The following is a 22,122-nucleotide window of genomic DNA, read 5'->3' as shown; positions in this document are numbered from 1 at the left end:
AACACAAAATGCACAAAAGAGTAAAAAATGATTCAAAGATAATGATAAAATCTTGATAGATATTGTGTTATTAACATTAGTAAAAATAATAGAATATTTATGTAAAATTAGCAGTGTTCCTTTTAATACAAAGTCTTGTGATATTAAGTACCGTAATTATTTTTATAATATATAACAAGGACACGTGACAAGAAATATGTATACTGCAACAATTCTGCAACAATTTATTATTATTGCAATACATACACAAAAGCAAAGACAATAATTTTCCCCATGCAAATGTAGTAAATATAACGATTACGAAATATAAAAAAAATATATTTTTTTAACAACACGGCAAAAACAAGTTTGCTTTTCAAGATCAATAAGTTTCATGCAGCATTTAAATGCACCAAAACCTATTACGTTTTGCAAAATAACAGGTATAAATAAAATTTATGATGTTATGGAATAAATATATCAATCATTGCTTTACACAAATATTACATTTGTGTTGATCGTTCATAACAACAAAAACAATAGCCGTCTTGTTAGAATAAGAATATCATAACTTATCTGTTTTCTTCACGTATTTGAATCTCTATCTTGTTTAAAAGAGATATCGTATTTTACATCCCGAAACCAACATTAAGTATCTCGTTAAGTAACCTTCTAAGAGAGCCATTTATAAACTCCCTCTCTCTTTTCTTTCTTTCTTTAACAATCTGATCAAAGCATTGTTCTAATCATATAATTGAGAATACCGCCATGCTTGAAGTAAGTCAAGTCAACTTCCGTATCGAATCGTACAATTACTTTAAACTCTTTGCCATCGTCTGTGAATACGGTAATCTTTTGTCCGGGTTGAACATTCGGGGGGATGGAAAGGTTGTATAGCTCGTGACCCGTTAATCCTAAGTACTCTGCATTTTCTCCAGGAAGATACTCCAATGGAACAATGCCCATGCCCACAAGATTGGACCTGTGAATAAATGAACGAAAGTATTTATTTTAAATACAAATATTTTACGGGATTGTTTCTTAGGAAATGATTGTTTCGTAGCTAATCTTTTTCTTTGAATCTAAAATCGTTTAGATTATAAACTCTTAACTTAAATTCTTTTTACAAACAACTGTACATTATAGTTCGGTGACCATTACATTTAAATTTAATAGAAAATATATGGTAATTAGAAAGAACTTGCCTGTGTATTCTTTCATATGATTCGGCTATGACCGCACGGATACCAAGCAGGTAAGGTCCTTTGGCGGCCCAATCTCTGGAAGATCCTGATCCGTATTCCTTACCGGCTAAAGCGATAAGAGGTGTGCCGTCTTTTGCGTATTTCTCAGACGCATCGAATACGTCCATCTAAACATCAAAATGTTATTAAAACGTTCGTAGTCATATTAAAAAAATTAATTGTGAGAGATAATGCTGTGTTTTTGCAAGTTTTTAAAACATAGTGTTAATATTTTAATTATATATAAACAAATTTAATTATATATAAACAAATAATTAATATTATAATGTGTTGTTTTATTAAAATATACATATAATAGCAAACGCGTTAATCATCGAAGCTAAGTATAGTGAAAAACCAACACACAGAATAACTAATATATACCTCTTCCTGAGTTGGAATGTAAATTGTTCGTGGTCCTGCTTTGCCAATGAATTTATTCATCAAACGAATGTTAGCGAATGTTCCCCGCGCCATCACGGCGTCGTTTCCTCTGCGTGCCCCATACGAATTAAACTCCTTCGGTGTCAAGCTAAAAATAAAAAGTGTCAACGTTAAAAATACCAACAATCACGGATCACATTTCCATTATTCCGTATACATAAGCTAAACTCACCCACGACTTGCTAAATATCTCGCCGCTGGTGAATTACGTGCAATACTACCCGCCGGGCTGATGTGATCGGTTGTAATGGAATCTCCAAGATTCACGAGTACTCGTGCCTTCGTGATCGGCTTTATCTCAGGCAGCTCCTATAAAGCGACATATTTTTCATTTTATAGATGTGAGAGAAATATAATTATTCCAATAGTAAATGTAAATAGTTTTAGAAAGTGATTAAAATAATTATTAATTTACAATTATTAATTGTGACTAGTCTCTATAATCCAAGTATTTGCATAAATATCGAGCAAAACGAATAGTTTTATAAACAGTCAACGAAACTAATCTCGGAATTAAAAGATAAAAATTTGATTTCTCTTAAATTTAACAAAAAAATTAAGTACTAAAGCAATGATAGTTATATAGAATTCTAATAACCTTCTGCAAGTCATCAAAGTAGGGTGGACTTTTAATGAACGTAGAATTAATGTCCCACGGATACAATTTACCATGCGGCGCTGTCAAACTCGCCCAATTGCTGCTACCTTGTTCGATTTTGCCATAGACTTCTTTGAACATGGCTGGAATGACATATTTCTGCTCCACAGCTTGAATTTCCGCTCTGGTCGGCCATACATCTTGCAAAAATACCGGGGTGCCGTCGGGCTTGTGACCTTAAAGATCACAGAAATGCTGTATGAAATGCGGTTCGAAACTTTAATGCATCAAAACAAAGATCCTGCATTTTACCTAGCGGTTCCTTCTCAAAGTCGATGTCCACGGTACCAGCGATAGCATAAGCTATTACCAAAAGCGGGGATGCTAGGTAATTTGCACGGGTGTTCGGGTGGATCCTACCTTCAAAGTTTCTATTGCCTGATAAAACTCCACAGCAAACAAGTTCATTCTGCCAGCAAAAATATTATTGATTATAAAGAATATATAAGACTGATTTTTTTTCTAAATTAAACGATATTTATTGAATTTATGATGGTTCTTCAGATGTTGCTTTATTCATCTCATTCAATGATAATTTATCAAATTGTTATTTCTCGAAACACATTAAAAAGACATAAAAAAGAAGAATTAGTTCAATATCTATAAATAGAATTCACAAAAACAAATATTTTACCTTTTCGATGGTTTCGATTATAGCATCAGGAAGCGGCCCGCTATTTCCAATACAGGTCATACATCCATAGCCAACAATGTCAAATCCTAATTTTGATAAATATGGAATCACTCCACTTTCCTCGAGATAATAAGTAACCACTCCAGAGCCAGGTGATAATGATGTTTTTAAATATGGCTGGACACTCAAACCAGCTTCCACTGCTTTTTTAGCAAGAAGACCTGCAAAGCAAAAATATGACTTACATCTTGATTCATAATAGTTAACACTTATGTCAATACTTAAAAATACACGCTCACGTCAATATTCAGGATACCCAAATATCCATTATAAAATTTTATAGATAGAGAAGAATCTGTCTTATCTCTCTTTGCTATCTAATCTTAAGAAGTAACCTGGACAACCTGGACAATCTTAAGGAATCCTGTCTCGATTTATTCTAACAACGGCTGTGTAATCGTCAACAATCCTTCTTCTGCCTATTTCACTTTTATAGATTTCTTTATTACTACGTGCGTCAATTTTGAAATATCTTTTCGTTTCAGCGATCATTATTCGGTCGTCTTCGATTTTCGTGTTAATTACAAAGTTAATTCTTTTCCTTATTGAATTTTTAATATAATAATTTGCTGGTAATTTTGATCAGAAATATGATTATAATCGAAGAATATCCTCTCGAGAGAAAAATGAATAAGCAATCGGCAACAGAGAACACGAAGTAAGAATAGTTACGAAATATGTACGAAAAATTATTTATTGGCATTGTGTGAAAGATGTACTTTTTTTGCAGTTTGACCACAAAACAAGAAGAAAACTACACAGAAGATTGGAAAATTAGCGAAATTAGTTCGTTATTGAATTATAATAATTTATCGGAGGATGATGGCTGGATAGCACAAATTAGGGGTGAATTTGTGCTTCCATTAGCGTTAAAAGCTTCATATTTTAATGGTATGTATAGAAATTCTGTCGTTAAATTTTCAATAAATGGTGTTTATATGATAGCATACGTATAAATTTTATTTTTAGCTGTAAAACGAAAGAACAAGGAAGAAAACATAAGCAGTGATGCTAACGATGCACTTGAAATCCAAGACGATATGGAATTGTTATCGTTCGCGAACACTTTTGTTGCAAAAGATGGAACTGTATGTAATAAAATATAGAAAAGACGAGAGAGCGAGGAAGAAAACGAAAGCAGCAATGATAACGATGCATTCGAAACCTAAGACGATATGAAATCGTTATCGTTTATCGCTAAAAAGAGACATCAGAAATTGTGCATTTTTATAACAAGACAAAATTTGACGTAGATGGCCGTCACCTTCTTTTATAACATTTTAGATATTGCCAAAAATTTGAAATGAGTACTCGGGTATTGACATAAGTGTTAAGACCACACCAGCTGTAAATTTCAATAAAAAATATTTTTACTATTACAATTATTATATATTATTTCTATTATATTCTATTCATTATTTTTTATCAAGCAATTTTATGCTGTTGATAAAAAAAGTGCATGATAAAGCAATCTAAATATACATCAGATAGTTCGTAAGTTTTTCACTTTTTCAATTATCGTTTTAAATTGCCGATTTGAGATTTTTTAAAAATTAAATTGAAGTCCTTACCTGCTCCAAGCATAACGCTGGGATTGCTAGTATTTGTACAACTAGTAATAGCCGCGATAACCACTGAACCATGCTTCAGTTCATAATCTTTATCTTCAAATTTAAACTTTCCTACAGTATTCACTTTTGCAGGACTCAAACCAAAGCCCTTGAAGCCAATCTGTAATAAAAAAAAAATCACAAGTTTGAGATGTATTTTCAACCTCAAAAGTAAAGGATGTTTCGTTAGATTTAAGTTTTCAAGAAAAAATTTATTTTTGCTTACACAACGATATTTAATTTCTTATCGGTTATGACATTAGAACATTGGAATTTTAAAGCTCATTAGCGACAATGTTGTTTAAACGTAAAACATTGTCTAGTTCTGCAAGAAAAAAAGATAGGAAATTCAGTTTGTCTCTCAATGTAATATACATTATAAAATTTAAAACATTTCAATAAGAATGCTTAAAAATCGGATTAATTACATCTATGTTGAATCATACAATATTTGAGACATGACTAGCAAGATATTTGTGATAATAGATAAGGTGTAAAGATGCCATAAATCATTAATAGCATTTAATATGCTACTTCTTATTTTTCGATTTAGTGAAAAATACAACAAATTTTCTCTTGAAAACCACGATAAAACATGCAAGCAATTAAGCTAGGAATCATGCGGGGTTTCTCTTCAAGTGGTTTAACATATTATTATTTCATTATTTAATGATTAGAAATTTTGTGGCTTTAACAAGCGAGCATATGACATCGCGATGACGGAATTTATTGTTCGATAAACAATTTGCTGAAAAAGCAGCACCGATTCGCGATAATCTTTAAGCAATTGCAAGGTCTACGACCTCGTGCATACCTTGCACGTGCACAATTCAATGATTCTCGTCGATGACATATATCATATTTTCAGAGACGAAGAAAAACATGATAAACAAGTGACGTATAACGTATTATTGAAAGAGAATGGATTAAGAAATTTAATAACGTTATTAAATGTCGAATGCTTCTTAAAATGTTTTCAGTGAAAGCTAAAATATGATAACTCGTGACAATAATGTGATAAGGGTAACTCGTGTGTGTATATATATATATATATATATAAATTATAATTTGCAAATCATAGATTATTAATCAATAAAAACAAAGAATTTTTGTAAATATAATAAGTAAGTTAGTGATTTAGTTACATTCGCAAATACGCAAAAATTGAAACTTTATGTAAGTGAAATACTTTTAACGTACCCTTAATATAAAGAAATGTGCTAAACAAAAGGCATAAAAATTTGTTTTAACACTTTGCTGCTAAAATTACAATTATTACACACATATCGTATGCAGAAAATTTAATATGAACTAAATTAAACTTGAATCTTTAAAATTGAATTTTCTATTCTTCCACAAATATATCCTTTTCTTCACCGATTCTAGGCACTCTATGCTTTAATCGGAAACCCGAGCCCTCTCTATATACCAGCATGCACGTCAAACGATGGCTCGTTTGCAATGAAATGTGTGAGCTTTGCAAAACGAACGTAGTAGGATGTTGTATCAGCAATTTCAACGCGAGCTCTGAATACGTCTTCCAGAACTTGTGCGAGGTGCGACCAAAGACTCTTGTCTTCCCCGACGAAGCGGACGGATCGATCGATCAACGGTATGTATATATATACAAATAATCTTTCTCATATGTAATTATTGAAAGTTTTGAATAACAAGATGGTTTCATTCTAATACGCGATTGTTCTTTTATAGAAATTAGCATTCTGATCATATTTTGCATAATAGTGAAATATTTTAAAATTTTTTAAAGTCGTAAAATTTTGAAATTATCAAGAAAAACTTAATTTCTATTTGATTTTAGTAAATTTAGAAAAGTAAAATTTGTTAACTTATAACTCTTGATTTTAGAAAGAAAGCATAAGTAATGGGCGGCTGATAATGGCTAATCAGTTTCATTCAAATGCGTTTGGTTTTATAAATGGTCGAAAACTGCTATTAATTTACAAACGATGTTCTCGAAATATAATTTCTAAATTACTAATGATGTTTTAAGTGGTATTAATTTTAAATTTCTCAGAAGTAGAAATAACGAAATAAAGCATACATTATAATAATTAAATACCACAGAAGAAAATAGAAAAATAACAATATTAAAATATTTTTAAGCTGTAAAATATTGCTTTCCAAATGTTACAATTAATTTTTGTTTTTGAATTCGTATAACAGTTTCTTCAGAATACGGACAATTTTTCCTCCTTAAAAATAATAAGAGAGAATATTCTTTACTATACATATATATATACAATTTTCTAATTTTTTTTATGTTAAATTCTTCTAAATTAAATTCTTAGTTAAAATTTCGTTAAACGATTCCTCTAAATTAATTCGAAAAAATTAATTATTAATTTATTTATCTATTTAATGTATAAACGTACTTCTGTATTTGTGAAAAGTATACAGAATATATCTCATCGGTCTTTAATCAACTTCAATCGTCGTTCTCGATCGTTAAATCTAACAGCGAAGAGGAATTAAATTTCATCGGAGGAGAAGCGTCAGCTTTATGATTCATGTGGATGAGTTTCTTCGGCAAGTGTCCTTGCTGTCATAGGCCAAGTAACGTGATACCAATGTTGAACATTTCGAATAGAAATCGATCGACACGATTTTAAACTCATAAACATGCATTGTTTCTGTCCGTTGAACGATCATTCATTACAGTCTGCCTGCCGGATCAGGATCACGACTTTCTTAGCGGTCGCGAGGTAATATCCGTGCGATAAATACTTTGCGCGATTCATTTTCAAATATGAACGAGTTACAACGGCGTTTGCATTTTTTGTACAAATCTGATATTTGTCTAGGAAGTGAATCTGAAAGCAACTCAACGTTAAATGAGTATTGTAAAAATTGTGAGATATAATTTTCTTATTTCAGTAAAAAATTGTACGTTTCCTGAAAAATTTCGAAAGCTTTCCAATTGGAAATTTGACTAATCAGCTGATGTGAGCATTCAGGAGCTACTGACGCTACAGGCAAACAGAAGTGGAGGGAAGATTTAGTTTAATTCAACGAGTGGAGTCAGCAATCCGGCAGTGTAAAGAATTCTATTATTCATGCACATCGACCAAGTTTCGAATTCTCTGAACGTGCTTCTCCTGCGGTTCCTTTAAAGTGACGAATTTCAAGAAGATATCGTAGTTCGTCAATTGTACGATTCTAAAGACGAAGAAATCTCGTCGAAGTCATCGAAGAAATTGTGCTAACGAATAGCTATTGTAAGTATCCAGTGATAAATATTGAATCTTTGTACTTTCAGCGTCTGCAATCTGATATTGTAAGGGTCTATTATTGGACGTAATCATGTCCGGTAAAGTAGCGATGAAATCTTCACCGGGTTATGATTATGTACAATATTGGATCTCTGTACTGTCGACACTCTTGAAGTCATCCACCCTCGAGTGCTCTTGCTACTGGGGACGAGTATAGATCTAGTTCACACTGCAAAAACTTGTGACTAGATCACGTACTTGTCCTTAATGGAAAGAGAACGTCTCCTGCCTGAGAATCGTCGCTCGGTGATCACATTTTTCTCGTTCATTTATCTTTGGTAATCTAACTGTATGTTGAATTGAAGGATCATAAAGCTAGATTAGCAAAGCAAAAATGTTTGAGACAAAACAACATGAATAACAAAATATCAGTTTAATATTAATATGTAACACTAATGTGTATGTGAAATAAGATATATCTGTGTGCTGTAAACTTATTTTATCACAATTAGATTCAGAATATCTCTATTGCAAGTTATGTAACAGTCGATATCTTCTCAAAATGTGCATAAAAATAAAAGGATTTAATTGTACCAAATTTACAGTAGTGCCCGCAGATAGTTATGGAAATAGAGAACTTTTAGACGTTTGGACAGAGTCCAAAGGAACTTTTACTGTGATATGTTTATATTGTAATTCATATCACAGCAATAAGTTACCTTGTTCTCTGTCGAATGTTCTCATCTTTGCTCACGAATCTTACTTTCTTTAGCAAGAGAATACTACTAATCCTCTCTAGAAAAAAATTTAAAAAATTGTATTTGCTCTAATTATTAACAGAAGAGAGGTACAGCATAGGATGGATGTAATCCAGTTTGACTATAATTTATGGAACCGTCACTGGGTAATATCCGTCTTTTGCATGTGCTAATTAATCATCTTTGCTGGAGCATTGATATTAGTATCATGATTTATATATACTTTAAAAATTGTATATAACGCGTTGTCGATCAATCATAGTGTATTGTTATATGTGCAACTAATTAATTCATAAAATACAAAATATGTTAGGTGAAACAGATTTGCTCAACAGTGCAATATATTTTATGAAGAAATATTTAAAAATACCAACCTTGTTTACGAGACAGTTTCTGAAATCTATTTGCATATCGGACACTGAAACTCTATCGTGAGGTCTCTTAGGTCCACTGACACTCGAAACTACAGTGCTCAAATCCAAAGTGACCATCTCGGAAAAGACTGGATCCTGACTCGGGTCGTCATAATTTCTTAGCATTCGTACGCTTGAAAGATACTTCTTAATTCTACTAATATGTTCTTCGGATCGACCTAGTGTTGTAAAAAAATATGAGATTTAGACAGTGCATAAAATAATCTATAAAAAAAATATATTTATGCCAATGTATCATCATTAAAGTTTTACCTGTTTGTCTGAGATACGATAAACTTTGTTCATCCACTGGGAAAAAGCCCACGGTTGCGCCATACTCTGGACACATATTGGATATAGTAGCACGGTCTGCGATACTTAATTGTGCCACACCCGGTCCGAAGAATTCAACAAACTTTCCGACTACTCCGATTTGCCGAAGGTTCTATGAATATACAAAATATATTATATATATACACTTATTATGATTGCCTTGTTATTAATGTCGTCTCGTTAATATTTGACTAATTTAAATATTATATAATTTATATGTTAATATTTTTTAGGTGTTATAAAAATTCATTAAAGATATATATAATTATTGCAAATCATATTAATTATACAAGACATTTAACCAGAATAAAAATTTCTATTTTTTTAACTAGGTTATATAGAGATATATGAGAGATTACCTTTGTGATAGTAAGGACAAGATCAGTGGATGTAGCATATTGATTCATCATACCATCTAATCTGTATCCCACAACTTTTGGTATTAACATAGAAATCGCTTGACCAAGCATAACGGCTTCTGCTTCAATACCACCGACTCCCCATCCAAGTACACCCAAACCATTAACCATAGTGGTGTGAGAATCAGTACCAACTACACTGTCAGGATACAGGAGAGTGTTGGAGTCAAATACAACTCTCGCCAAGTACTCTAAGTTCACCTGATGCACAATACCACTTCCAGGAGGTACTATTAACATATTTTCAAACGCTTTTGCGCCCCATTTGAGAAACATAAAACGTTCCTTGTTTCTCACAAATTCAAGTTCTTCATTTTTCTTTAAAGCATCAAGGCTAAAACATATAATAATATTCAATTATTTGTAATAATGCATGATATAACATTTGAAATTGCTGCAGTCAGTTTTAGTCAAGTTATTTATATCTCTTTTTGCGTGTTATCAAGGGAATTATGTAAGCTTTTTTTATGTGTATTGCAACATCATTTACTTCATGTGATAACCTTTCACTCCTTATGGAAATATCATCATAAAAAATCAAAATATTGCTTGCTAAAGCAGCGAATCATACCTCCTTGTGAAATCGACTTGTATCGAATGATCAATTACAAGATCTGATGGACAGATTGGATTAATCTTATCAGGATTGCCACCAAGTTTCTTCACAGCATCTCTCATTGCAGCAAAATCCACAACTGCTGGTACTCCAGTAAAATCCTATTTGTAATATAATCAATCAATAAATCTATCTATTGTATATAGCTCAAATTAATAAAATATAAAATTTTTAAAGATTCTTTACCTGCAATAAAACTCTTGCTGGCTTGAAAGCCACTTCAACTCCATTATCAAGGGCTTGATTATTTTCCCAATCCAGAATTTTTTCAACATCACTTTTTGTTACTTGAAAGCCATCACAATTGCGCACAGCACTTTCCAAGAGAATTCGAATGGAAAATGGTAATTTGTCTGTAAAATAGAAATTAAACATATTTATTTAATAAACATAAGATATCACAGAATAATAAATAAGAAATTTATCTTACCATATTTTGTGCCAAAACTTCCAACATCATAATATTGACATTCCTTGGATTCGATTTTGATTGGTTTTAATAAATGCTTGTACGGATTTATCCCTAAGATAACAAAACTGTCACTATAGATATAATTAGTTTTTTTTTTAATTAAAAAATTACAAAAATGTTTCTTTATTATGCTATTATTACAATAAAAATGATTCAATTTTGCATGTTTAGTAATGTTATTTAATATTGTATTTCAAAATTGTAAAATATATATGATTATAAAATAAATAATAAATATTTAGAAAATTATATCTTTTTGGCAAATAACCTTTCTAAACTTTAAAACGTGTTCTTTGATAAATATTACCAATCAATTAAAAAATACCCACACATAAATTAATTTCTTGATAAATATTTGAGGAACTAAAATATTTATACAATACATTTATATTGACATAAAATATCTAACTTTTTAAAGAAGTTTTCTAAACTTTAAAGATTATTTTTTTAATGTTGTAAGATTTATAATCGAGTAATAACATCTGCGAATTTAATTCTATTAAATTCAAATACCGTTAGTAAAAAAGCGCAAATTAATATTTTTTAGGGCAATAAATCGATTTAACATCATGATAACACATTAACAAATCTATTGTCTTCGATCGTTTACATTTCTTCAACAAAATAACAGCAACAAACAAATCCACATCTTCTCACTTACCAGCCATGATTGTCACTGAACAAGTCACGTCGGCCGCGTTGAATGATACCTATATACGGGTTATACCGGGTGTCTCATATTCTCGCGTAACAATAAAGATAAAATCTATATAATCTTCTCGATAATTTTTGATTACATGAATAATATGAATAACATATACGCTGGACAAACAAAAATAGAACAGTTCTGTAAATAGGAAGTTTTATCTTAGATAGAATAGATAAAGCGTAAAATGTAAGAAAATAATGTATTGTAAGAAAACAAAATGCGAGCAAATAAAGATTGTCTCCTTATATAGTAAACTTCTCTTAGGTTAATCCAGTACTCATGCGTAATTTATGATATTTATATCATTAGGTTTTATAATGTGATAGAGGAAGGACAAAGTACGGTCACCATTTTATAACTTGCATAATTGGAAGTGCGCTCAGTACATGAAGTCGTCAGATCGATCACGTGGTTTACACGAATTAACGATATATCGAAAATCAGGGTGTGCAAATCACGTATTTGGAGAGTGAGAGAGGATTATTTCTAGATTCTTTCATCGACCTTTTAATTTCAAACCAGGTGGCAACATTGTCAAAACTGTCAAACTTCGAGTGTAATCAGTGATACACGAACGATTGCCGATTATTATTATTATTGTTTTTAATGAAATTGACAATTTAATCATTTTCACGGAAAGAAATCACGAGAAAATGGAACAAAATTTGGAGCAAATTTTGGACGATGTGTAAGTTTCGTAATACAGATTATATTTTACATAGTGATGAGAAGTTAACCTACAGGAGTATAGATTAGGTTAAATTTTTTTAATTCATACAATTTTTCTCAATATAAACTTTTTGAGAGTGAATTTGTTTCATGTAATAATAATATATACTGTATTTTGATCTATCAATAGGCACAATGTGGATAATGTTGAAGGCTGTATATTAGCTGACAATAATGGTCTCTGCTTAGGAGGTAATAAATTATTAAAAACACAATATTGTGTGAAATATGGCATAAATTAATAATACAAAAAATTACAAACATGCAACATGTGTAATAACAACAGAACGTGAGATCTAATAAAATCTTTTACAGCTAAAGGTTACGCATCAAGTGATAGTGCAGGGCTGATAACAGCTGTGATGGATTTAGTTGTGAAATTGGAGCCTAAATCCGAGATACCGATCGTGTCGCTTCAAAATGATAACAGGTAAGCTGAATATTTGACGATTTTCCAATATTAGTAATTTAATACACGTAGCTAATATACAAACTTTGATTCAATTTTAGGCAATGTATTATACATCGTAAAGAGGCTGTAGTTGCAGCTATATATAAAAATAAATCAATTTGAAATAATTAATGTTATTATGATCTTTAATAGATGTTAAGATTATATATATAAGGATTTGTATTTAACTACAATTGTAAGATTATAGAAAATAAATATTTGTACATATTATATCGTCTTTTAACATTTACAAGTTCTGACAATGTAACGAATCTATTACATTGTAACAAACATGATTTATATACACAAATCATAAATAAAATAATCCACATGGCATAAAGATTTAAAGTTAATCATTTTTTCTTTGTTTACTTTTCTTTTCATACCACTTGTTTGTAGCAAGCTTGATTAATTCGTAATTTTCATACATCCAAGATAGAAGTACAATCGTAAACATCACTATGCCAATCAGTAAGTGCAATACTTTTTTATTTGTGAAGAAGTAAGCCTGGAATAGAAAAAAATTACATTAATGTGCTAATTTTAACATGCATGTATCAGAAACCCTTTCTTTGGATACTTTACATGTGACAAATTAGTGATGAGCGCTGCAACGAGTAAAGACGCGGAGAACATGGGCTTTGGTACTAATCCACGTAAGGGACGATAGATCGTATCCTGATGCCTTTTGTTGATAAATATTGACGAATGTATGATTCTCAGACTCATATTCACGCAGTTGCCAAAAATAAAGCCGACAGGTCCAAACCAAGTGGCAAATATGTACGAGGCGCCCAAGAATGCGATTGATTGATAAACCATGATTAAGTTGCTTTTATTTATTGTTGCACTGTCGGCCGTTGCGTTAGTGTAGCATTCTGTCACACCATTAATTCCTAATAATAATACGGCAAGACAGTGTGCTCTTAACAGAAGGACGGGTAAAGGTAAGATCAACTTCGAACCACCGTACAGCCAGAGCAACATGCTTGAGTAAGATTGACCGAATACTAGAACAATTAGACCAATAGATGTAACGATTGAACACAAATGTGTTAACACGTTTACACTCTCTTGTACTTTCATCTGAAAATATCGTAGTTTATGAAAATATATGTTATTTTTTTTTTATTGAAAATAAAATATGTAAAACAGATACTCACTGGATTCTGATCAGATATCGCTTTGTCCCTTTTCACTATTTGCGTGAAATAAAAATATCCGCTTTCCTCGATTGGACGGAAAATAAATCTAGCGGCTAGTGAACCTAAATTATTCACAACCTCATAGATACCCTTACAAAGAATAAAAATTAGTGTCTGTAACAATAATATAATATATATTGATGTATAAGTATACCTGTTCTGTGAACGTCAATACTGGCATTACAGTCATAATCACTCTCTCACCCTCCGTTAAAATTTGCTTTAATATTCCTTGTCTAAAGAAACTCCATGTAAGAATAGTTAACTTTTTATCAAGATATGAATCCTACAAAATAATTGTTGTATTGTTTTTAAAGAGTGATGATGATGCATTTATACATACGTTATTTTCCAGCTGGCCAGGTAAAAAGTCGTTTACAGTACGAAAAGGGAACTCTTTCACTACATACTCGTCGCTGCTGTCCTTCAAAGACATTCTTCGTTTCTGTGTGCATTTATTCAACTTCGCAATGTGATAGTGGAAGTATGCGTAGTGACTAGTCGTGTAAAATATTGCTGCGACGAGTTGAGCGATACCGAATGCAAGTAATGCATTGTCTGGATGATACAATATTAACGGGACAAACGTCATAGTGCGAATAGCAATCATGATTGTGTCCAAAACTATCTGAAAAAACATATGTGATGATGAGAGGCTCTTCTTTTGAAAAATTATGTATCTTTTCTCTGCAGCCTTACTTTAAGTCTAACGAATAGAAATGCGCTCGCGACTAATTGTACAATTAAGGAAGACAGTTCTATGATACACGAAAGTCCAACTGCCAAAACTGCAAATGTGTAGTAGGGTGGTAACGCCTCTGTAATAGGAAGCAAGAACAACCAAACGTATCCAAACAGGAAAGACATCATAACGCATATAGGCACTCTAGAAAACGTTAATCTAATTTTATTAAACAACGATTAAACATACATGTAATAAAAATAATAACAAACTAACGTTAGCCAGAGTAGATTCACAACTTGCGCCCAATTATGGTCAGCAGTATTAGTCAAACATGCCTTCATAAATGGTTCTCGTGATAAGAAAAGTATCATAGATTCCAGCAACAATAATCTCACATTAATGACACCTAAAACCGCTTGACCTACATGTCGAACAACAAATGCGTTCAAAACAAATGTGACACAGCGGCAGAATATCTGGAAAAAGAATTTTTCTGAAATTTTACATAGTATAACATTTGTTAATGTAGAGATATCATTCAGGAACATAACTGTGCATCTTATTAGTATTCTGAAAAGAGTGAAAAATCACTGGAGAACGAAAACCATATCATAAGTACAATAAAATCTCTTTTAAAAGGAATTCGCAAACTTTCTCGCAAATATTTTTATCAACATACCTGAAATATGATGTTGAAGGAAGCATTTTCTAAGCTGCTTTTCAAAATATTTGGTGGCATTTTCAGGCGAATCTGACAAAAAACATGAAAATTTCGAGATTCCCGCCGAGAAGACGAAACGTCAGCGCAGTTTTAGGTTATGTGAAGCAATATTCGTAAAACGACGTTCGTTAATCATTTCTTCCCGATTTTGTTCATCGCGCTGATTTCTTTGACTGCACAAGATTAATTTTGTCACCGTAAAAAAAAGAGGCAACAACTATTTCAGTCGAACTGATAACATTTTCTGACGTAACTACATGCTGCATTGGATCAAATTTTTGTTCCTTTTTTAAAGGAATAGTGAAAAGGTGACGGAATATTTTTATATTATGTGCGCATGCCTGAAAATCATCTCTAGAATAATAAATTCTAAGGGTGGTATCCCTTTTTCCACGATGGAGTATCGAAAAGTGCAACAGAGTGTAATAAGATGTTTGGCTTGAAACTCATATTAGCAGCTTATTTCAGTTTGTCTTGTCTTCTTGAAATATAACCTTGATACTGTGCCAATTCACAGCGCACGTTTCTTTACATTTTTACAGCATGCTATAAAAACTCTTCATTATGCATTATTTTCAGAAAAGGCTTATATATATATAATAAGTATTTTTAATTTTATTAATTATCTTGTTGGATAAGAATTAATAAAAAAAAATCTATGGCAACTAGAATTTTTCTTACATATACTGTAGGATATAGTTTCTGATATAACTACTTTTAATTTAAATTTTGCAGGAAGCGTGAGAGAATGCAGCTGTTTAATGACAGTCGTTTAAATAGAGCGCAGTGATGATTCACGAATATGGCGTCATAATGTTGTACGATAGTATCGTACGACATAATGGTTGTGCGAATTGCTCTGTCATACATTGCTTAAAAATCGTTTCAACTCAAGCCTTTTCCGTTCAAGGAATATATTTTTGTTGCGGACAATCCTATTTTAATAGGATCAGATGAAATACTGGATGGTTATTCGGTAGGAGATGCAAGAATCAGCCGCGAGTTAACCCGTGTGTCAAATTTCGCAGAGATTAAATTGGCGCGACACCACAGCGATAAGAGTGATAAGACAACAGGCGTTGACAGTTCATGCGTGACTGACTGCTGTAATAGATCGTAATCAGTTCCACAATGTGAGAAAAATTGTATATAGAACTCTACTGTTGAAATAACATTCGCACAGAATGTTATATAAAATGTGAGTGATAACATTTTTATGTAATTAGAAACAATTTTATGCAATTAATAAGAAATGGAAAAAAAACATGCCTGTAACGTGGAACAGATGATCGTGGCGCTGTATATCTGTGAATATCTGGAATCTATCTATTCATGAGTATCATGAATATCATGTCTTAGAAAAGGATCAAACATCTATCTATAATAGAAAAAAAACAAAGTGTTAATTTTAATTGCTTGAAAACAAAAGGATTAAAATAAGTGTTCTTGAATAATTAAACAATTTTAAATAAAATTAACATCTGTAGTCAATAATAAGGAAAGTAAAGAAACGTGACAGGCAAGAAAAGTGATAGTTTCTACGGTTCCTATTTGTTTCTCTATTAAAGGCAACAAATATTTATTTCAGAAAACGAAAAAAATTCGATAATTAGTGAACCATTATACTAAAGGAATTTTTGTCATGGAGCAGAGCAGAATTATCTTATTAGCAAAAAAATGACAATTTTAGGTAAAAAATTAAAAAGAGTAAATGCATTATCTATAAAAAAAAAAAAGTGAACGTAATATAATCTATTGGATAGATAGCACATACTGACGCATGTTCCAAATATGTTTAGAATTTATGAGATACTTAGCACAATTATCACACTATTTAACAAAAAAAAAACATACATTTGATATTTCATTACATAAGATGTCTATATTATATTTTTGCACTTAGATAACTTCATGTATAGTGGCCTTTAATATGTCTTATCAATGTGCTTAGTACATCCGACTTTATTCGCTAGAAGCAAACGGACGCCGCGTTTCCGCGTAGTTTCCATTTCGTCCTCGTGAATCCCGTTTGTTGTACAGTTATCGCTCTAACATAGTATATCGTGCCACACTTTGTACAGCACTTTCTTGTGGTGCTGCGATCGCTGCAATCGTCAGTGTGCTCGAGACTCGGTAGTTGTGAACAGTCGGTCGGTGGAAGCGGAACGGAAAGGAACGTCCGGTCGAAGACTGTATTGTGCTGTGATTTTGCGTGACTACCGGCGTTCTCACGAAAATTTGATGAGTAAGTGTCACGTCGGCCTGGCGTGAGACCTCACGCCACATCGCCGCTCTTCGTCGAATACACGACGATACGGCGATATCTCGATCAACGTGGTGTTTGACGTCGTCGAGGACGGCACTTACAACGACGCGTCTCGCACGATCGGGGACAGTAGACTCGTGTATCGATAATTAAAATCTGTAACAATAGTTTGCTATTAATGTAATGTCGGTGTGATATACAATATTTCAGCGTTACAATATTTGTGATTGATAAGTAAAATAACGTAAACTATGTAATGGGAACAATGATATATAGAGGTAAAAATTAATTGTCTAGTTGACTTCAAATTTATCATTTGCTTATATAACATGTTGTTGTCATTTAAAAATATAAATCGATAAATGTTTGTTTAGAAAATAAGTGCTTCTATAATTAAAATATGAATTGTTCGCTGTTGCAAAGACAGCAATATTATTTTGATATTTCTAGTGGAAAGTATATTTATATTTTATGATAAGGTATTAATCTCAAACTTGCATCTTGAGAAATAATTATATTTTATTTTAATCAATATTAAATTTTAACAATAGAAAGCATGATGATACAGAACAAAATTTAAATTTGTTCTATGTGTTAATTTATTTCTGTGTTATCATTTTTATAATATTTTATTTCATTCAGCATGATCAAAAGAGCGTTACATTACATTGTATGACAAATATAAAAATGTGCATAATTATGTGACGTTACTGAATGTAAATCTTTTACGTATGTCATACATTTTTCATTGACGCATAAATACAGGATAATCTTTGACCCTTGTATATTTAAAAATAATTACATTCAGAGTTATTATAGAGTAGTTTTTATGTGAAAGAGGAAAATGCTTGAAGAATCCTAATACAAAGCATAAATACTATTGATAATGTGCTTTTAATTTTTCTAATATGAGTATATTTTTTGCAGCAAGAAGATTATTTACTATAAGACAGGAATCTATGGTAAATTATTTAATTCTGAGCAATGAGTCCACAAAGTCACAAAAATAGTTTAACTCCAAAAGGCATGGAGTCTAATGGATACTCTGCTGGCAAAGTCATGGCTATAGAAGAAAGAAATCATTCATCTCCTTGTGAGTCAGTGGATTGTATGTGTGCATAGATTGCCAATTTTACTTTTTTGTTATACATTATTTTACTGTGCTACCTGATACATTTTTTCCCATATAAAATTTGGTGTTACACCTCGCTCTTACACCTTTTGTTTTAATTATATTTTTTTAGAAGTTTAGTAAGTTGTCAATTTAGTTGCATGCAATATGTTTTAAAATATTAATAAAATAGCTAGTGATCTGGTGCTCACATAAAATGAACGACATTCACAACAAAGTAGATATCGCTTATGATAAAATTGTTACGTTTAATTTGTTTGAATATCAGCCACATAAACATTTGTAATTACTTAGATGAACTAGATATATACTGTGTATATATTATATTTTATTACAAAAATTTTGTTGCACGATAAGCTTGTTAATCACATTTAGAAGAATTTAATCTCACATTGTTTGCAAAATTGTGCTTTTTTGATCATTAATAATTGTCCTTTTTTTACAAAAATATTTGTATCACTCTATATTATTGTATTTCTGTATAAAATGTAAGATAAAATATTAACCGTTCAATTTTGTTATAGCAATGCCTTGGTTTGGAATGGATATAGGTGGTACGCTATGCAAATTAGTGTACTTTGAGCCAAAGGATATAACCAGAGACGAAGCAGATGCAGAAGTTGAGACGTTAAAAAATATTCGTAGATATCTAACTAAAAACTCAGCATATGGAAAAACTGGTCATCGTGATACTCATTTGCAAGTGAGTGCTGTTAAATAATTTATAAATTTATAAAATGGTTGATTACGATGCTTATATAATTTTTTCTTATTATCTGCTTGAATTTTTTAGATGGATAATGTTCATATTAGAGGCAGACGAGGAACGTTACATTTTATTAGATTTCCCACGAGTGAAATGGGAAATTTCTTAGCACTGGCAAAATCAAAAGGCATGGCGAATCTTGTGACTACCGTTTGTGCTACAGGTGGCGGTGCCTTTAAGTTCGAAGACAATTTTAAAAAGGTACGGAATCGCGTAGCTTAATACTTATCATTGCAAAATAAATCATCTTCGAAATATAATAAAATATCTTTGACAGGAAGTAAACATGAACTTGGCTAAATTCGATGAATTAGATAGTTTAATACGCGGGATGCTTTACATAGAGACTACGAATCCACACGAATGCTATTATTGGACGAATCCCACCGATGAGAGCAAATGTCAGAAAGTACCCTTTGACTTTTCCGAACCATATCCTTTCTTGGTAAGGAAATATGCATGAGAATATGTTAGCATACGTTTTGTTCGATTGAAACAGTGTTTTATAACTCTGACGTATTTTGCAGCTCGTTAATATAGGCTCTGGAGTAAGCATACTAGCTGTATACGGACCGGAGAATTACAAAAGGATATCTGGAACGAGGTAAATTGCATGTACATATCTGCAAGATATATCCGTTATTAAATAATAATATAACATTTAATTGTTTTATATAGTTTAGGTGGTGGTACATTCTTGGGATTATGTTGTTTACTCACCGGATGCAATACCTTCGAAGAGGCGATAGAATTAGCAACTGGTGGTGATAACACAAGAGTAGATAAGTTAGTCAAAGATATATATGGCGGTGATTACGGTCCTTTTGGTCTTCCTGGAGATCTAGTCGCGAGCAGGTAAATTTACAACTACTAATTGCAGTTTTAAAGCCTATAATTTATTATTATCACTTTTTACAATTCCTTTTTACTGTTAGTTTTGGTCAAATGAATTCTAAGGAACGCAGAAACGCTGTTACTAAGGAAGACCTAGCACGTGCAACGCTTGTTACTATCACGAATAATATCGGTTCCATTGCCCGCATGTGCGCTGTTAATGAAAAAATAGAAAGGGTAATAATATAATACAAACTATGTTAAATAGAATGGCATCTCAAAATGGCATCTTTAACAATTTTCATTTGCAGGTTGTATTTGTTGGGAACTTTTTAAGGGTGAATCCCATATCGATGAAATTATTGGCCTATGCTATGGATTATTGGTCAAAAGGAACTTTGAAGGCTTTGTTTTTGGAACATGAAGTAAGGACAAAACCGAAAGTATATTTAAAAATGAACAATTCAATATCATGGATGCATATTTTTTTTTTTTACTTTAGGGTTACTTCGGAGCAGTGGGATGTCTATTACAATTTAATGGCGAATCGAGCTAAACACAATGAAAGATGCAATCTACAGCATTCCATATTACCAATTATGTAGAATTGATTTTGCCAATGAGCAAGATTGTTCAACGTAATTATTTATTTTTGTTAATTTAATTTTATTGTTTAGGATTTTATCTAATTGTTTCTCATTAACATAAAATAATTTTGACATTTAAGAAGTATGATTAAGATTATATTTATAAATTATCATTGTTTTAAATTATTTATCATAATTTTTATACAGGAAACAATGATTACGTCAGGGTATTTTCTTTTATTATCTCGTTTTAATGTACTTTTCGATTTTGAGCACAAATTTAGCACGACTCGACAGGCAGAATCGATAATGGACCAAATCTAAAGGGATTAAGAATTGCCTCTCCTCCCAATGTTCGTTACATGCCGTATAGACTAGTTCTACCTCATAATTTATATTGTGAAATTTTTCTACGGATGCACAGGTTTTTATGTATATAATGGCAATCGTTATTACACTTGCACGACTTTTCGTAAGTTTATAATGATCGTAGCGATAAATACTGCCGCACTAATTGGTAATTGTAATTTTGTTAATATCTTATGCGCTATGAGGGATTTCTTAATACAAGCTTTTAATTGAATATTAATGAAATTTTTTAATATTATGAAATCATTTAAACGCTGATACTGAGGGCAGAAAAATTAAGAATTTTTTATGCTGTTTATATAATGCTCCAATGAGATATTTGTAATGCAAAAGTACACGCTTCCTGCAGATATTATGAAATAATGCAATATGTATTTCAAAGTATACAGTTGTCAACGTGTGAAGGATGTTAAATTTTCTTTTCAAGAAGTATGATACTGTAATATGAATGAAGGAAAACTTATTGTTAAAACAATGATATTATTGTAAAAAAATGCATCTATAATTTTGGAAAACAGCAATCGTGATATATTTGTCTCCTATTTTAATCAAAATGTAGCAATTTATTAAGTTGTGGATATTTTGTTTGTAATTCATTGCGATTAATTCACCACAAGCATCTTTATAAAATAGATAACTTGTTTTCGTTGCAGTATATTGTGGAAGACAGACTTTGATATTTCTGCAAAATAAAGTATCATTTTAATATATGGTAACACATTTCATATTATTCAATATCACTCATAAGTATGAAACTAATAAATTAGCGTGCTAATATATTATGCACATATTCTAAAT

The 22,122-nt window shown here is 31.5% G+C and overlaps 4 protein-coding genes and 1 long non-coding RNA gene across 12 annotated transcripts; 3 read left to right on the top strand and 2 right to left on the bottom strand.

Annotated features, from left to right (window-relative positions):
• Positions 1-210: 210 nt before the first annotated feature.
• Positions 211-11,681, bottom strand: LOC105672541 (cytoplasmic aconitate hydratase). Of its 3 annotated transcripts, none has more exons than XM_012367552.2 (15): positions 11,532-11,681; positions 10,829-10,921; positions 10,585-10,751; positions 10,354-10,499; positions 9,723-10,116; positions 9,304-9,475; positions 8,992-9,209; positions 4,591-4,750; positions 2,960-3,180; positions 2,578-2,734; positions 2,266-2,501; positions 1,840-1,976; positions 1,608-1,755; positions 1,185-1,351; positions 211-961 (listed from the first exon to the last, which is right to left on the bottom strand). In XM_012367552.2, exons 1-15 carry the CDS (start codon positions 11,536-11,538, stop codon positions 709-711), a joined length of 2,676 nt encoding a protein of 891 aa, XP_012222975.2. In that variant the 5' UTR covers positions 11,539-11,681; the 3' UTR covers positions 211-708. The 3 variants fall into 3 exon arrangements, with proteins under 3 accessions (XP_012222975.2, XP_012222972.1, XP_012222973.1); XM_012367549.2 differs by lacking the exon at positions 11,532-11,681 and adding an exon at positions 11,384-11,516; XM_012367550.2 differs by lacking the exon at positions 11,532-11,681 and adding an exon at positions 11,200-11,218.
• LOC136999761 (uncharacterized) lies at positions 3,176-4,424 on the top strand. Its single transcript, XR_010890079.1, has 3 exons — positions 3,176-3,677; positions 3,750-3,910; positions 3,989-4,424. It is a non-coding gene; the product is annotated as an uncharacterized lncRNA (long non-coding RNA).
• Positions 11,682-12,124: 443 nt separating the features above from the next.
• On the top strand, positions 12,125-12,990 carry Lamtor5 (Late endosomal/lysosomal adaptor, MAPK and MTOR activator 5). Its single transcript, XM_012367563.2, has 4 exons — positions 12,125-12,267; positions 12,439-12,500; positions 12,624-12,738; positions 12,819-12,990. Exons 1-4 carry the CDS (start codon positions 12,233-12,235, stop codon positions 12,880-12,882), a joined length of 276 nt encoding a protein of 91 aa, XP_012222986.1. The 5' UTR covers positions 12,125-12,232; the 3' UTR covers positions 12,883-12,990.
• Positions 12,888-15,692, bottom strand: LOC105672542 (man(5)GlcNAc(2)-PP-dolichol translocation protein RFT1). Its single transcript, XM_012367553.2, has 8 exons — positions 15,329-15,692; positions 14,923-15,125; positions 14,664-14,850; positions 14,308-14,592; positions 14,119-14,250; positions 13,923-14,054; positions 13,345-13,845; positions 12,888-13,267 (listed from the first exon to the last, which is right to left on the bottom strand). Exons 1-8 carry the CDS (start codon positions 15,386-15,388, stop codon positions 13,109-13,111), a joined length of 1,659 nt encoding a protein of 552 aa, XP_012222976.1. The 5' UTR covers positions 15,389-15,692; the 3' UTR covers positions 12,888-13,108.
• Positions 15,693-16,149: 457 nt separating this feature from the next.
• fbl (pantothenate kinase 3 fbl) lies at positions 16,150-22,040 on the top strand. 6 transcript variants are annotated; one of them, XM_012367556.2, is made up of 11 exons: positions 16,150-16,568; positions 17,452-17,914; positions 18,564-18,744; positions 19,293-19,471; positions 19,562-19,735; positions 19,812-19,979; positions 20,062-20,138; positions 20,213-20,389; positions 20,470-20,605; positions 20,680-20,793; positions 20,871-22,040. In XM_012367556.2, the coding sequence occupies exons 3-11, from the start codon at positions 18,621-18,623 to the stop codon at positions 20,922-20,924; spliced, it is 1,203 nt and encodes a 400-aa protein (XP_012222979.1). In that variant the 5' UTR covers positions 16,150-16,568; positions 17,452-17,914; positions 18,564-18,620; the 3' UTR covers positions 20,925-22,040. The 6 variants fall into 6 exon arrangements, with proteins under 6 accessions (XP_012222979.1, XP_012222982.1, XP_012222981.1 ...); XM_012367559.2 differs by lacking the exon at positions 17,452-17,914 and adding an exon at positions 16,959-17,060; XM_012367558.2 differs by lacking the exon at positions 17,452-17,914.
• Positions 22,041-22,122: the final 82 nt, after the last annotated feature.

The sequence above is a fragment of the Linepithema humile genome, chromosome 4 (genome assembly GCF_040581485.1).
Source record: "Linepithema humile isolate Giens D197 chromosome 4, Lhum_UNIL_v1.0, whole genome shotgun sequence".
NCBI lineage: Eukaryota > Metazoa > Arthropoda > Insecta > Hymenoptera > Formicidae > Linepithema > Linepithema humile.
The sequence above is the reverse complement of the archived record's forward strand: the minus strand, read 5'-3'. Positions and strand labels throughout refer to the sequence as shown.

Excerpts from the sequence above, each read along its gene's own strand:
- LOC105672542 (XM_012367553.2), bottom strand. The coding sequence starts at position 15,388 with ATGCCACCAAATATTTTGAAAAGCAGCTTAGAAAATGCTTCCTTCAAC. Across the intron at positions 15,126-15,328 it reads CCTTCAACATCATATTTCAG|ATATTCTGCCGCTGTGTCAC; the intron begins GTATGTTGATAA and ends TTCTTTTTCCAG. Across the intron at positions 14,055-14,118 it reads TATTGACGTTCACAGAACAG|GGTATCTATGAGGTTGTGAA; the intron begins GTATACTTATAC and ends ATTCTTTGTAAG.
- Lamtor5 (XM_012367563.2), top strand. The coding sequence starts at position 12,233 with ATGGAACAAAATTTGGAGCAAATTTTGGACGATGT. Across the intron at positions 12,268-12,438 it reads GAGCAAATTTTGGACGATGT|GCACAATGTGGATAATGTTG; the intron begins GTAAGTTTCGTA and ends ATCTATCAATAG. Across the intron at positions 12,739-12,818 it reads TCGCTTCAAAATGATAACAG|GCAATGTATTATACATCGTA; the intron begins GTAAGCTGAATA and ends ATTCAATTTTAG.
- fbl (XM_012367558.2), top strand. The coding sequence starts at position 18,621 with ATGAGTCCACAAAGTCACAAAAATAGTTTAACTCCAAAAGGCATGGAG. Across the intron at positions 20,139-20,212 it reads AAAAGGATATCTGGAACGAG|TTTAGGTGGTGGTACATTCT; the intron begins GTAAATTGCATG and ends TGTTTTATATAG. Across the intron at positions 20,390-20,469 it reads GGAGATCTAGTCGCGAGCAG|TTTTGGTCAAATGAATTCTA; the intron begins GTAAATTTACAA and ends TTTTACTGTTAG.
- LOC105672541 (XM_012367549.2), bottom strand. The coding sequence starts at position 11,441 with ATGATGTTAAATCGATTTATTGCCCTAAAAAATATTAATTTGCGCTTT. Across the intron at positions 10,922-11,383 it reads TTTGCGCTTTTTTACTAACG|GGATAAATCCGTACAAGCAT; the intron begins GTATTTGAATTT and ends TTGTTATCTTAG. Across the intron at positions 3,181-4,590 it reads CAGCGTTATGCTTGGAGCAG|GTCTTCTTGCTAAAAAAGCA; the intron begins GTAAGGACTTCA and ends TTTGCTTTGCAG.